At 38.3% G+C, this 15,726-nt stretch overlaps 1 protein-coding gene across 1 annotated transcript; it reads right to left on the bottom strand.

Annotated features, from left to right (window-relative positions):
- Positions 1 to 13,460: 13,460 nt before the first annotated feature.
- Positions 13,461 to 14,486, bottom strand: LOC149749572 (histone H2B subacrosomal variant-like). The gene is given in 2 exon segments (XM_089908985.1): positions 13,461 to 14,413; positions 14,415 to 14,486. Coding segments are annotated over 2 exon segments (369 nt in total). The 3' UTR covers positions 13,461 to 14,116.
- Positions 14,487 to 15,726: the final 1,240 nt, after the last annotated feature.

Raw genomic sequence — 15,726 nt, 5'->3', positions numbered from 1 at the left:
GTGGAAGTGTTGTGAGTTATATCTGGAAAATCTCCTTTTAAGGAAAGAGTAGTTTCTTCTTTTCTTCTTCCTTCTTCTTATTCCCTGAAATGTGAATATAACGGTTGGAGCTCCAGCAACTTGCTTGAGCCAGGAGGTGACTTTTCGAATGGTAGCCAAGAATGGCAAAGCAACAACAAAGAAAGATCCCGGCTCTCTAACACCGTGGAGACTCCACACTGGCCGAGAACTGCCAATTTCTGGCCACTATACGAAAGAGGTACAAACTTTCTTATTTCCACTGTCATTTTGGATCTCTCTGTTATATGCAGCCAAACCTAATCCTAATGTGTATTCTGAGGAAGTAACAAACTTTTCAAGAGAAATTTTCTTTCTATCAGTGTATTAAAGTACTTCCATTGTGTGGTGTTTTGCTTCTGTTCATCTCTAGCTTCTTAGTCCTATCTTCCTTCCTTCAAAAATCTTTTAGGCTTCCCATTAAGATGTCAGCTGTTTTGAGGACCCTTATTGTTGTACCCCTATTTTCAACATCTCTATAAGGGTCTTATGATTTCCTCAGTTCTCATCTCTCTTTTCTCCAAAATCCCTGGGAGTTTCCAGCATAAAATTGTAGTTACATCAATGAACTTAGAGGTTTCTCATTATTTCGGAAGGTAGGAACTTTGGAAACAATTGTTCTAAGTGATTTTTTGTAGAAACTGATTTTTAGATACTGTTTCTGAGATGATAGATTAGCAAACACTGAGTTGAACACAGGCAGTCTTGATTTCAACTGATAGTATCCAGTGAGAAGCAGTGAATAGAAAGAAATCCAACTAAGCTTTGACTCCCAGCTCTGACACTTATTAGCTATAAGAATTTGGAAAAAATACCTAAACTTCTTGAGCCTCAATTTCTTTATCTACAAAATAACTTGTGATAAAGATTAAAAAGAGCTAATACACATGTAAAAATAAACATGCTTTTGTTAACTCTACTGTACTTTGCAAATATAAGGCAGTTTGGGTCAGTGGAAAAAAATCTGGGTTCAGCACATAGTGTATGCTTGCTAGCAGGGTAATTTTGGCCAAATTAGTTAATGTTTTTGAGCCTCTTCTTATCAGTAAAATGAGAAAAATATTAGTATTGCCTTACAGGGCTGTTGTGAGTGTTAAATGCAATAATGTATGTGAAGACTCTAAGACAGTACCTGCTGCCCCCCCAAATGATAGATAGTAATATTCTTGTGATTGTTACTGTCATTTTTATTTTCTTGAAGATTAATGGCAAACTATGGCATATTGGCACAAAGTAGCTAAGTGGCTGCGTTGTTCAATCATATTGTAAAAAGAGTATCCATTAATAGCTTTATGTCTGCCTAAAGGTACATGTTAGGTAGAATACTGCAGGCTCAGCCAATATTTTCATTGATGCTATGCATGAAGGTAAAGTTTGATGATAACACAAAATCGAGATGATGGAACCATGAGCATGATATAATAAAAAGGACACAGGCATTGATGACTGAAGACTTGGCTTTGAGTCCCAAAATTCCATCATGTGATGACTCCATTTCCTCATCTGCAAAATGATAACACTAGCAAGAATAGGAGGCAGATGCATTTTGTGAACATATGTTCTTAAAGATATATAATTCATGACTCACTCTGAAAAATGATAATGGGCTTGCTTGTTACCATCTAAAGTAGTCCTAGTAAGTAACAATAGTATAAGCATAGTTCACCAGCTTCAAAATTTTGCAATTATTGACAATTTCTTAAAAATTAGTGAATTTAGCAGAAACTAACACACCATTGTAAAGCAATTATACTCCAATAAAAATGTTAAAAAAATTAATGAATTTGAACTATTTCAAATTTTATGCACAAGATGTGCCTTTACAACTTATATTTCAAATTCATGTACTTAAGATTTGCATAAAATGGAAGCAAATGAATTAATCTGGGCTGCTACGCAGGAGAAAGCTGCATTTTAGAGATTCTGAGGCCAGCTTGAATCATTGGGAAGACATGAGAAGAGCAATTGAACCAAAACCTGATGATTGTTCCTAAAAAGATCAGCCTTGAAAGAGGGCTGACAGTAAAACTCTTTCATCTTTTACCCCTGTCTCTGAGACAATGGTATTTTGCTTGTGTCAGGGAAAAAGGGCTGGAGCTAACTAGATAAGTTAGATTTATGTATAAAGTTGGATAAAACTGGACTTTGTAGGTATACTGGATACTTGTTATTCTCCTGTTTGTCATTCAGACTACAAGAAGGTCCTATCCACAGATATCTACCCACACTGGCTGTATTGAATGCATTCTTTTAGCCTCACCTGATCCCTAAAGCCTTGGGTTTTCATGGCTTTGCAATAGCTACTGTGGTAAAGGGCTATGTGGGGGTCATGCGTTTATGCTACTTGAGACCAATGCCCCAAATCTCTGGCCCCTTTTACCAATTCCAGATTTGTATGAAGTATGATGTATTTTCCCTAGTGGTTGCTGAAGAGGCCACAGCCTGGGTGTTTAGGGGAATAAAATCCTCATAGAACAAACTTTGATCAGTGGGAAATAGAAGTCGGGATGGAGCTAGCAGACAAATTTCCTCTCCAATTTTTCTACAATAGACTGTTCTGAGTCATGGTTTTTCCATATAATCTGTCCAGGCATGTCCTGCATGGCCAAGTGGGAACACCAGTCAAGCGATTGCTTGTTATAGACTAGTAGCCAGTGTGCTCAGTGCATTATCTTGCATTTTCTTCCCATCCTTCTCTGACTCAGTTGCCTTTTCCTTCATTTTTGCTGCCCTGGGATTGCACCTGCCAATAAAGCCTTGCTTCAGAGTCACTTTTTTTCTGAGGAACTCAGACTAACTTACTAGCTATGAGCAGTGAATTGAGCTAGGTACTGAGTTCCTACTTTCTAGGAGCTTACAGTTTAGGCCAAGAGATGAATATATGAAGCATGATCCACAATACACAGTTAAGCATGATGACAACTCACAGTCTCATCCTTGAGATCCTCCAAAATGTGGGTAGTTGTCTCTAGTTCTGGTTATTATTTTTTGTGTGTGTGATAATGGAAACATCTTGATTTGCTTATAACATTGCAGATAGTCCTCTGAGATTTATGGAAGCTCCTCACCTTGTGTAGAGGCCAGCATTTTCCTTGGAGTTTCGATAAGATATTTTGAACGTGTTTGTGTTGCTGTAGGTATTTTGCTTTGGAAAATACATAATTTTTCTTAATAGTAGCAGTTTATTATAGTTTTCTTTTCCTAAAATCAAATTACTATCAGATTTTTTTTTTGCCTTCTCTGTTGAGTCAGATCATTGAATTCAATGATGTTGTTTATCCATAGAGACTGTCTAGACTAATTTTTTGCCTGCTTTAAAAACTTAATTTATCAGACTTTGCAGCTTAGCTAGCTACCTGTATGGTACTATAGAGTAAATGGGTATTTTGGACTTAGATTTTAATATTTCTGAGCATTATCATCTCTAAGGGGAGACAAAAATGTGCCTGAATTTGCTTTACTGTCACAAATTTGCTTTGACCAAAGGTGGAAGATAAAGCTCATTGTGGGGGCAATCTCTTTGTTTTGGGAGGATTACTTTGGTGAGTCGTCTTGTTCATGTGGATATAAATTAAATATATAAATTAAATATTGCTGCCTAACAAATTATTTCCAAACTTGCAACGATAATACTGATTTATTGTTTCCTGACATTTCTGAGGGTCAGGAATTCAAGAGCAGCTGAGCTGGGTGGTTCTGGCTTGGAGTCTCTTGTGAGTTTGCAGTTAAGATGTTGGCCAAGGCTTCCGTCTTCAGAAGGCATGACTAGGGCTGGAAGATCCACTTCTAGGGTGGTTCACTCATATGGCTGGCAAGTTAATTCTGGCTGTTGGCAGGAGACCTGAGTTCCTCAGCATTTGAATCTTTCCATAGGCCACTTTGATGTTCCCAAGACAGAGTGACTGGTTTCTCCAGAGTGAGTAATCCAAGAGAAACCTCCTTCCAAAGAGGAAGGGGCAGTGTTTTTTTGACATAGCCTTGAAAGTCACACATCGTCACTTCCAGTGTATTCCATTGGTTACACAGACCAACCCTGATATATTGTGGGAGGGAACCACACAAAGACATGAATGCTAGGATAAGAAAATCATTAGGGAGCCATCTTGGAGACTGACTACCCCACTAAATAGTACTGTTTGTTGTTCTTGAAAACCTTTTTTTACTGCGGGGTAACCCAAATGCAAATATATCAGACTAAAATGAGAGATAGTTTGTTTGATAATAATATTCTAAAAGGCTGACTTGACTGGGGATCTGCATGCAACCCTGTAGAGATTAATTTGATGTTAGGTGATTTTTCTGTCTCCTTTGCTGGAGAATCCACAAGAGCAAGTGAGGACCAAAAAAGGGATGCCCATTGGAAGAACTTATGAAGGTGGGGTAAAATCTTCTATTCTTTTCAGTTGAAACCTTAGTATCTCAAATTTCCTGTACTTCACCCTCCTGGCAAAGTTCCCCACAGGAATTTCTGTGATTATCCCAGAGGTGTCTGGCTTCACATGTGCCCACAAATCAGCCCATCGGGAACATCATAGGACATTACTTTGTTCTTCCTCTTTTCTACCAGCTTCAGATAGGAGTCCCTATCTGTAGCCTCTACTTTGGGATTCTGGTCCTAGGGCAGAGAAGGGAAAACAGCCTTTTCCTCAACTTTTGTGTCCCACTTCCTTGCCAGGGCCCTGAATGAAGCTGCACTGCCTGTGCCCAGACCAGCACACAGTTTTTCATAAAAAGAAGCCCTTTTTGCCTCTGAGTAACTCTCCACCAGGAACACAAAAAGGACAAGCAGCAGTTTTATTTTTCATGACTCTCTTCATCTTGAATGTAACTAACCTTTCACCTTGACTTATATTTACAGGCTGCTACTCTCTCCCATATATTTATGTAGTCTGCTGGTGTCTCCGCATATTGCCAAATGTCTCCCCAAACAATCAGCTGTCAGAGCTAACAAAATCTGTCAACACATGGTATGTAGCACAGAACAAGGTTGTGATGAAAACTGATCTCGAGTATTAAAACTTCAAGCCGTCCTCTTCTGTTCAAGCTTTAAACAAGTGCTCATCATCTGCCCCAAGGTTGTCTGACTTTTGCCAGATCCTCTGCCTGTTGAACACATGTATGATGCCCCACATACGGCACCATTTACAATGGTCTTTTGCATACTGTCAAGATATTTAACGTAGAAGTGTAAATAAGCTGAGCCTCGTGGCTTGGCTCCATCCATCAAGTCTCCTGACCCAGAGCCCTGGGAATCCCTTGTTGGCTATTTCTCAGTTACTGCACACGTTGCACATATCTCCTGGGGATTCTACCTCCTAAGAGTCTCCCACATCTATCTCTTCCCCCTTTATTTCCACTGCCAATGACTTGGTTCAGGCCCTCATTATGGCTTTCCTGGATCACTCCAGTAATATGCAAACTGGTCTCTTTCTGCTTTAATTCACTCTCCTCATTTCTGCTCCTGGAATAATCTTTCTAAATACAGATGAAATCACATCTTTCTCCTGCTTAAAGTCCCCCCATGGTTCTCCCCAAAGGTACTGGGATCAAATTCAAGTTATAAGTCAGCCCACAGATTTTTTTTTTTTAACATCTTTATTGGGGTAAATTGCTTTACAATGGTGTGCTAGTTTCTGCTCTATAACAAAGTGAATCCGTTATACATATACATATGTTCCCATATCTCTTCCCTCTTGCGTCTCCCTCCCTCCCACCCTCCCTATCCCACCCCTCCAGGGGGTCACAAAGCACCGAGCTGATATCCCTGTGCTATGCGGCTGCTTCCCACTAGCTATCTACCTTATGTTTGTTAGTGTATATATGTCCATGCCTCTCTCTCGCTTTGTCATAGCTCACCCTTCCCCCTCCCCATATCCTCAAGTCCGTTCTCCAGTAGGTCTGTGTCTTTATTCCTGTCTTACCGCTAGGTTCTTCATGACATTTTTTTTCTTAAATTCCATATATATGTGTTAGCATATGGTATTTGTCTTTTTCTTTCTGACTTACTTCACTCTGTATGACAGACTCTAGGTCTATCCATCTCATTACAAATAGCTCAATTTCATTTCTTTTTAAGGCTGAGTAATATTCCATTGTATATATGTGCCACATCTTCTTTATCCATTCATCCGATGATGGACACTTAGGTTGTTTCCATCTCCGGGCTATTGTAAATAGAGCTGCAATGAACATTTTGGTACATGACTCTTTTTGAATTTTGGTTTTCTCAGGGTATATGCCCAGTAGTGGGATTGCTGGGTCATATGGTAGTTCTATTTGTAGTTTTTTAAGGAACCTCCATACTGTTCTCCATAATGGCTGAACCAATTCACATTCCCACCAGCAGTGCAAGAGTGTTCACTTTTCTCCACACCCTCTCCAGCATTTATTGTTTCTAGATTTTTTGATGATGGCCATTCTGACTGGTGTGAGATGATATCTCATTGTAGTTTTGATTTGCATTTCTCTAATGATTAATGATGTTGAGCATTCTTTCATGTGTTTGTTGGCAATCTGTATATCTTCTTTGGAGAAATGTCTGTTTAGGTCTTCTGCCCATTTTTGGATTGGGTTGTTTGTTTTTTTGTTATTGAGCTGCATGAGCTGCTTGTAAATTTTGGAAATTAATCCTTTGTCAGTTGCTTCATTTGCAAATATTTTCTCCCATTCTGAGGGTTGTCTTTCGGTCTTGTTTATGGTTTCCTTTGCTGTGCAAAATCATTGAAGTTTCATTAGGTCCCATTTGTTTGTTTTTATTTCCATTTCTCTAGGAGGTGGGTCAAAAAGGATCTTGCTGTGGTTTATGTCATAGAGTGTTCTGCCTATGTTTTCCTCTAAGAGTTTGATAGTTTCTGGCCTTACATTTAGGTCTTTAATCCATTTTGAGCTTATTTTTGTGTATGGTGTAGGGAGTGATCTAATCTTATACTTTTACATGTACCTGTCCAGTTTTCCCAGCACCACCTATTGAAGAGGCTGTCCTTTCTCCACTGTACATTCCTGCCTCCTTTGTCAAAGATAAGGTGACCATATGTGCGTGGGTTTATCTCTGGGCTTTCTATCCTGTTCCATTGATCTATCTTTCTGTTTTTGTGCCAGTACCATACTGTCTTGATTACTGTAGCTTTGTAGTATAGTCTGAAGTCAGGGAGCCTGATTCCTCCAGCTCCGTTTTTTGTTCTCAAGATTGCTTCAGCCCACAGATTTTTGCCTACCTCTCTGACCTTATTTCCCCATCCCTCCTCCTGTGCTGTTTGCAGCTATGTAGCTTTCAATTATCTTAAATTTATACATTAATGTCCTATACTTTTGCAAATATTATTTCTTCTACCTATGTGCATTTCCTACTCATCTGCAAGACCTAGGTCAGGTTTCATCTCCTATTAGACACCTTTTCGTTCTGGGTTAGATGCCCATTCCAGGTTCCACAGTATCTTCTACATGTCTCTCTCCATGTGAGATGCTACTGTATCGTGCTTTAAGTGATGGGCTTTAGAGCCAGAGTATGCGGGTTTAACCACAGTTCTTTTATTACTAGTTGTGTGACCTCTGGCAAGTTTCTTTGCCTTTTTTATGCCACAGTTTCCCTGACTGTAAATGATATTAGTGCTTTTCTCATGTGGTTGTCTTGGGATTTATATTGAGGTGATATATATGGAGTACTTAGAATAATGTCTAGCTCAGAGCCTAGACTCTCTGTATGTCGACTGTTCACAGTGATTTATTTTCAGTTTGTTGTTTCATAAGATTCTAAGCTTTGAAAGGGATGAACTTGTTTTCTCAGCAACTATCACAAAGAATGCATTTCTGTGAATCCATAATGAACTCTAAGTACCATACATAAGGTATTATACTTTATGGTACTTTCCTATTTCCCAGTGCTTTGACACATTTAGTTCATATAGGAACAAGCTAGCAGTGTGCATAGCAAGTCTTTAAATAATTATAGTAAGTGACAGCGTATATTTATATGAGATTACATTAGTCATTTCCAAAACAAGGTTTCTAAGCTTAGAGAAGGATAACCTAAGTTTGCTGGAATTTTATTGTTTGGGTGATTTGTATTACAAAATCAGCACTATTCTTTCTTGTTGCTGTGAGAAATCTTTTATTATAATGTATGCCACTAGCTTCAAATTACCACAGAAACCACACATTGGTCATGTTGTTGGCTAAGTTGGAAATTCTCTTTCCTAAATTCTTTGACTCTCATTATTTTTGTATTTTAAGTAATGTTTCAAAATCACATCATGTGTCCAATAGAGTAATAGCAGACTTTTGCCATGTGCATTACACATCTCTGACCAAGAGTTGCTAAATAGCATGAGATTTCATTTTACAGCAACATCTTCTGGTAGATAAACAAGACATTTGTCATCCTCCATTTCCAATATGTTTTTATTAGTAAGTGTAGAATCATTTTGAGACTAACTGCATTGTTTAGCAGTCAATAATCTCCTGGGGGATTTCCCTGGTGGCGCAGTGGTTAAGAATCCGCCTACCAATGCAGGGGACATGGGTTCGATCCCTGGTCCGGAAAGTTCCCACATGCTGTGGAGCAACTAAGCCCGTGTGCCACAACTACTGAGCCTGCGCTCTAGAGCCCATGAGCCACAACTACTGAGCCCACATGCCACAACTACAGAAGCCTGCAAGCCTAGAGCCTTTGCTCTGCAACAAGAGAAGCCACTGCAGTGAGGAGCCTGTGCACCGCAAGGAAGAGTAGCCCCAGCTCACCGCAACTAGAGAAAGAGCCTGGGCACAGCAACTAAGACCCAACACAGCCAAAAAAAAAAAAAAAAAAAAAATCTCCTGGATGCCTATATTAGAATTAAATTTGACTATGAATGATAGAAACCCAAAGTAACAGTGGCTTAAACAAGTTAGAAATTTCTCTGTCATATAAACATAGGCAGTCCTGGGTTGGATGGCAGTTCAGTCATGAGAGACCAAAGCTTTTTTATTTTTCTGCTCTACCATCCTTAATATATAGGTTTCAATTCCTAGTTTAGACGGCTGCTCCAGCTCCAGCCTTCACATTCTCAGTCCAGCTGGCAGGAAAAGAGGAAGAGGGAAAAGGCACTCTGGTGTTATTTAAGGATAATTCCTGGACGTTGCATGTTCCTGACTATTCAGCTGAACTTGGTCACATGGACACACCTAGTCAAAGGAAGGTTTGGAAAATGTAGTCTTTATCCTGGGTGGTTATGAGCTTAGCTAAAAATTGGGGGTTCTGTTTCTGAGAAGATGGGGTAAATGCACATTGGAGGACTACTACTGGTGAGTGCTACTTTTTGTCTTTCATTTAACTGACTCAGGTTACTAGGATCCAAGAAAAAAAGAAAGTTGGTAAAATGGACCTACTGATGTCAAAATTACACACTGAGATAATTCTGACCTTTCTTAGTGTGTTAGCTAGTGTGACACATTAAAAAATAAAAAATAGAAGCTAATTTTAGAAGGTATGCTGATTTTATGAATTGACTCCAAGTTTAAAAATATATTATTAGGGCTTTCTTGGTGGCGCAGTGGTTAAGAATACACCTGCCAATGCAGGGGACATGGGTTCGAGCCCTGGTCCAGGAAGATCCCACATGCCACAGAGCAACTAAGTCCATGTGCCACAACTACTGAGCCTGCGAGCCACAACTGTTGAGCCCGCGTGCTGCAACTACTGAAGCCTGTGCACCTAGAGCCCATGCTCCACAGCAAGAGAAGCCACCGCGGGCTTCCCTGGTGGCGCAGTGGTTGAGAGTCTGCCTGCCGATGCAGGGGACATGGGTTCGTGTCCCGGTCCGGGAGGATCCCGCATGCCGCGGAGCGGCTGGGCCCATGAGCCATGGCCGCTGAGCCTGCGCGTCCGGAGCCTGTGCTCCGCAACGGGAGAGGCCACAACAGTGAGAGGCCCGTGTACTGCAAAAAAAAAAAAAAAAAAAGAGAGAGAAGCCACTGCAATGAGAAGCCTGCACACCACAACGAAGAGTAGCCCCCACTCGCCGCAACCAGAAAGCCTGCACACGGCAACGCAGCCAAAAATAAAATTAAAAAAAACAAAATCAAAAACCATAAAATAAGGACTAGCCTCATTTCCATAAAGACAAGCAAAAAATATATATATATATATTATTAATGTTGCAAATAACTTTCTCATAAAGGAGCAATACAAATATAAAGTGAAATATTACACCAAAGGCATGGACAACAAAAAGAAAAATAGTCAAATAGAACATCATCAAGAGTAATAACCTTTATATATCAAAGGACACTATCAACAAAGTGAAGAGGCAACCCATGGAATAGGAGAAATATCTGAGAAGGGATTAATATTCAGAATATATAAAAAGAGTTTCTACAACTCAACAACAACAAAACAGTTAAAGAATGGACAAAGTACAAATGGCTAATAAGCATATGAAAATATGCTCAACATCATGAATCATTAGGGAACTGCAAATAAAAAACACTTTACATCCATTAGGATGGCTATTATATATAAAAATCAAAACCAGATAAGGGTTGATGAGGATGTGGAGAAATTGGAACCCTTGTGCATTGCTGGTGGAAATGTAAAATGGAACAGCTGTGTGGAAAAGGGTATGGTGGTTCCTCAAAAACTTAAAAATAGAATTACCACATGATCTAACAATTCCACTTCTGGGCATATACCTAATGTGGGATATTTGTATACCCATGTTCATAGTGGCGTTATTTTCAATAGCCAAAAGGTGTAAGTAACCCAAGTGACCATCAATGAATGAATGTATAAATAAAATGTGTTATACATATACAACAGAATATTATTCAGCCTTGAAAAGAATGGAAATTCTGACATATGTTACAACATGGATGAATCTTGAAGACATTATGCTAAGTGAAATACGCCTGTCACAAAAAGACAAATGTTCTTGGATTCCACTTATAGGAAGTACCTAGAGAAGATAAATGAAATAAGATGAAAAAGTTCTAAAGATGGATGGTGGTGATGGTTGCATAACAATGTGAATGTACTTAATGTAACTGAACTGTACACTTAAAAATGATTAAAATGGTAAGTTTTATGTTATATATATTTTACCACACTAAAAAATCATTTAAAAATTTTAAAAATGTGTATTCTTATACACACATGCATTTATATAATCAGACTTGAAACCAATTCCAGAATTTTTGCCAAGAATCTTGACCTTATTTTGAGATTCTGTTAAAATGTTTCAAAACATACACAAAGAGGGAATAATATATGGGGAACCCCCTAGTTTCCTTAAAGTAAGGCCAACTTTAACACCTCAATTTATAATAAAACATTTTTCTGAATAATTAGTCCATTGCCCCAATTATGTACTCTCTTTAGTCCAGTGTTTTGAAAGCCAACTATAAACATTTTATTCTTGTGAACTTTATTTATAGAGATAGAGGTGTCCCAAGCAAAGCCTTAGAAAACCTACTGTATCACAGACCCTGCAAAAAAAGAGCAGCATCGTATAGACCAGATACTTTCTGTAAAGAGACAGATAGTAAATATTTTAGGCTTTGTGGGTCACATTATGCCTGTTGAATATTCTTTTTGTTTTCCTTTTAAATACCACTATAAAAATGTAAAAACCTTTCCTAGCATGTGGGGGTCAAACAAAAAAGGGCTGCTTCCAGATTTGGCCCAAGGGCTGTAATTTGCAGATCCCAGATAGAACTTTGAAGCCCTTCAAATGTCAACCCCCAGCAGAGTGGCAGATGTGGACATCTAACCATGGTCAGCCAATCTTTAGGGTGGCAAGCAACCTCTGTCAGGGCCTAACTCAAATCGGATGGTTTTGAGTCTGGTTATATAAAGGCATGCATATAAAAATACCTGCTTAAATTTAAAAAACTTTATTGTGGTACTTCATATAAGTGGAATTCAATAGGCCTGTCATGTCTGTTTCCTGGAACTCTGAGAAGGAAGCATTTAGAAGTGAGCAACCCCAGGAAAAACAGAGAATAGGTCCTAAGTGAGAGACACCTAGAATAGTCTCAGTTCCAATCCCAGTATATACAAGGAAACCCCCTTTTCTTGAGGAAACTTAAGTGATATGTTCCTTGTAACCAGAAGAATCTAAATTACTCTCATTTCCTGCAAATGTAAATTGGTACAAACACTTTGGAAGAGAGTCTGTTAACATCTAGCAAAGTTGAATACAGGCATATCAATGACCCAGCAATTCCACTGTTAGGTATTTTACCTAGAAAAATTTTTGTGCATTTGTACCAGAAGATATATGTACAAGAATGTTTACAGCATGTAGCATGTGTTCACAGTGGACTCTGTCAACCTGGTCAGATCCCAGCTCTGCCACTTACATAGGTATGTGACCTCAGACGGCTACTTATTTCTCTGTGCCCCATTTTCCTCATCTGTAGGAGGGAAAAATTATTTAATCCTCACAAGGTTGTCATCCCTATTAAATAATTTATGTAAAATGCAGGGCGCATAGCAAATGCTATATAAGTGTTAGCTATTGTTACAGCTCATTATAGCAGCATTGGTCATAAAAGCAAAAAAAAGTGAAAACAACACAAATCTCCATCAACAGAGGATGGATAAATAAACTTGTATATTCACATTATGGAATACTATGTAGTATAGGAGTGAAAAGAATGAACTAGAACTTTATATATATGACAACAGGTATAAATCTTAGAAACAATGTTAAGAGAAAAAGGCAGACACAGAAGGACTTAGGTAGTGTGGCCCCTATGTTACAAAATAAGGAAAATTAAACCTGTTATGTAGAGATGTATACATAGGTAGCAGAAGTACAAAGAAAAGCAAGGTAATGGGAAACAAAACTCAAGATAGTGGACAGGGAGATGGGATTGGGAAATATCTCCAATGACATTTGTAAAGTTCAAAGTTTATAAATGGAGTGGCAGATCCCTGGGTGGTGGTCTTATGTTATAAATATAGAACAATAAATTCCAGTGAACCAAATCTAAAGATAGTTTAAAAATTGGCCCAGCCACTGTGGAAAACAGTATGGAGGGTTCCTTAAAAAACTAAAAATAGAGTTACCATATGATCCAGCAATCCCACTCCTGGGCATATATCCGGAAAAGACAAAAGCTCTAATTTGAAAAGATACATGCACCCCAATGTTCATAGCAGCACTATTTACAATAGCTAAGACATGGGAAGCAGCCCAAGTGTCCATCAACAGATGAATGGGTAAAGAAGATATGGTATATGTATACAATGGAAGACTACTCAGCCATAAAAAAAGAATGAAATAATGCCATATGCAGTAACATGGATGGACCTAGAGATTATCATACTAAGTCAGTCCAACAGAGAAAGACAAATATTATATGATATCACTTATACATGGAATCTAAAAAATAAGACAATAAACTTATTTACAAAACAGAAACAGACTCACAGACATAGAAAACAGACTTATGGTTACCAAAGGGGAAAGGGGAGGGATAAATTGGGAGTAGAAGATTAACAGATGTACACTACCATACTGAAAAAAAGCAAATGTAAAGATAAAAACTACATGGATGTGAACTGAGCTTGTTGAAGGAAATGGTTAACATGCTCTAAAGGGATTTCATTAAAGAACTAAGTGTTTGAATGTAGTTTGCTCTAGAAAATAGTTTTTTGATGAAAATTTAGTAGCACTGGTATACTTCTGATTAAAAAGTTTGTCTTCATCAATTCAAAGTCAGTGCAACCTGGGGGTCAAAAGAGCTGGATTAAAGCATCCTTTACATAGTTAACAATACCTTAACAATACAATAAGCATTGAACTTATATAATGAGATTTACATATTCATAGGAAAAAGAAGAGTTCTGGATGGGAGTTGGGTGGGGAGCAGGTGTCAGGAAAACCTAAATAGTAGTCAAATTGTTAAAAGGTAAAGTAGCAAGAGAGTAATTCTTCTCTAGAGATAAGACAAATAGGGAAAATACCAGGAAATACGACTATGTTATAAAAAAGAAGAATGAATTCAATATTCAAGTGATCATCTGGGTAGTAAGTTCAATTGACTTTCCCCAAGATTTAATGAAGCTGGAACATGGAGTTTAGGAGTGGACATAGCATTGAACAGCTTCATTTCCAGAAGCCACTGCATACTTAGCTAGTTTCCCAGGCAACAGCAAATACACTGCCTTCTGGATATCTTCAGGGGTGAGGGTACGATGATTTCTGAAATACATCAGGTTGCAAGCTTCCGTAGAAATGCGTTCAAAGATGTCATTGATCATGGTGTTCATCATGTCCAAGGTGCGAGATGATATGCCGTTGTGGGGAGCCACTTCCTTTACGACCCTGTTTATGTAGAGTGAATAATTTCTATGGCCAAATTCAGTGCTGAAATTGTGATTTCTTTCTGGAGATTGGGTTTCAGTGTCCTCTGGAGCACCTGTTCTTTTTGGTGATGGTTCTGGCCATTGTAGATGTTGTTCTCCTCATCAGTTTCAAGTGGAGAGGAGAAGGGCCTAAGAGTAGGGAGAGCTCTCATATTTATATTGGCAGGTCACAGTCAGACTGCTGGGGCTTCTCTTTGATTGGAGGTTACTCTTCCTATGTCACAATCACCTAGCAATGGCACTGATTTGTTGTTAAGGGAAAATCTTGTTCTTGGCCAACCTAAAACTCTCCTAAGAGGATAGTGCTGCAGAAGGATTGAGGTGGACTTTATGGCAGAAGAGTACTCATTTTTCATACTTTATTTTTTAGCAATTTGTGAGCATAATATACAATATTTTCAGAATTGGCAAACCTCATCAACTTGGGAGGTTGGTTGCAGGGAAGTAAAGGAAAACAATGCCATAAACCTTTTGTGGGGGGAATCTCTGTTTATAAAAGTGTTTATAAATTCATTTTATAAGCAAATGAACAATTAAACCATTAAAAATCTCAATATGATTTTATAATAAAAATAAATATGTATACCTAATCTGCTTTTTTAAATTGTGACTTATTTTAAAAAAGAATTCTAATTTTTTTGAACCACAGCTCCTTAGGAGCAACCCCATACCACTAGAGAATAAAACAAAACTCCCCTGTTTTATTGTTTAAATTATGACATATGAACTGTGTTCATTAATTTTTTATAATGATATTAATATAGTTCTTCAAAATTTCACAAATTTTATTACATGGTCTGCTTTTTACCAGCTATTGAAGTTATTCTGTCTTTATTAACCAAAAGTGTTTGTAGGGTCATTCTTGATCATGTGTCATGTTGATATTCATGCTTTAAAAAAAATCTCCATTTGCTTTCTTAATTGAATTAATCCCTGGATAAAATAAAAAAGAAATAGAAGTAACTATAAAAATCCCAACTCACAAGCATTTCAATAATTTGCAGTTGCCATAACTATTAATGCTACCATGAAATGTCCTTCACTATGAGCCACTTCACAGATAAGGGAGACTGGGTTATGTGTAATTTCTGGAATGCTATCTATAAGCCCTTCCCTTTTTCTCCCACTCAAGACAGTAAATCTGAAATAAGACAAGTAAGAGTAATGTTATTATAGGGACAACTTTGAACAAGCCCTAATTTCTGAAGCCAACAGGCATCGTTTGTAAATGTCCGTGCTTTATCGCTAGTAACACACCTCAGACTGTCCCCCATCACACTGAGAATGGAGGCTGCTGCTTCCATGTATGGGGTGATGGATCT

The sequence above is a fragment of the Delphinapterus leucas genome, chromosome 3 (assembly GCF_059928025.1).
Source record: "Delphinapterus leucas isolate spDelLeu-1000000601 "Yukka" chromosome 3, BTC_Dleu_Yukka2, whole genome shotgun sequence".
Taxonomy (NCBI): Eukaryota; Metazoa; Chordata; class Mammalia; order Artiodactyla; family Monodontidae; genus Delphinapterus; species Delphinapterus leucas.
This window is presented reverse-complemented; position numbering and strand designations above follow the sequence as displayed.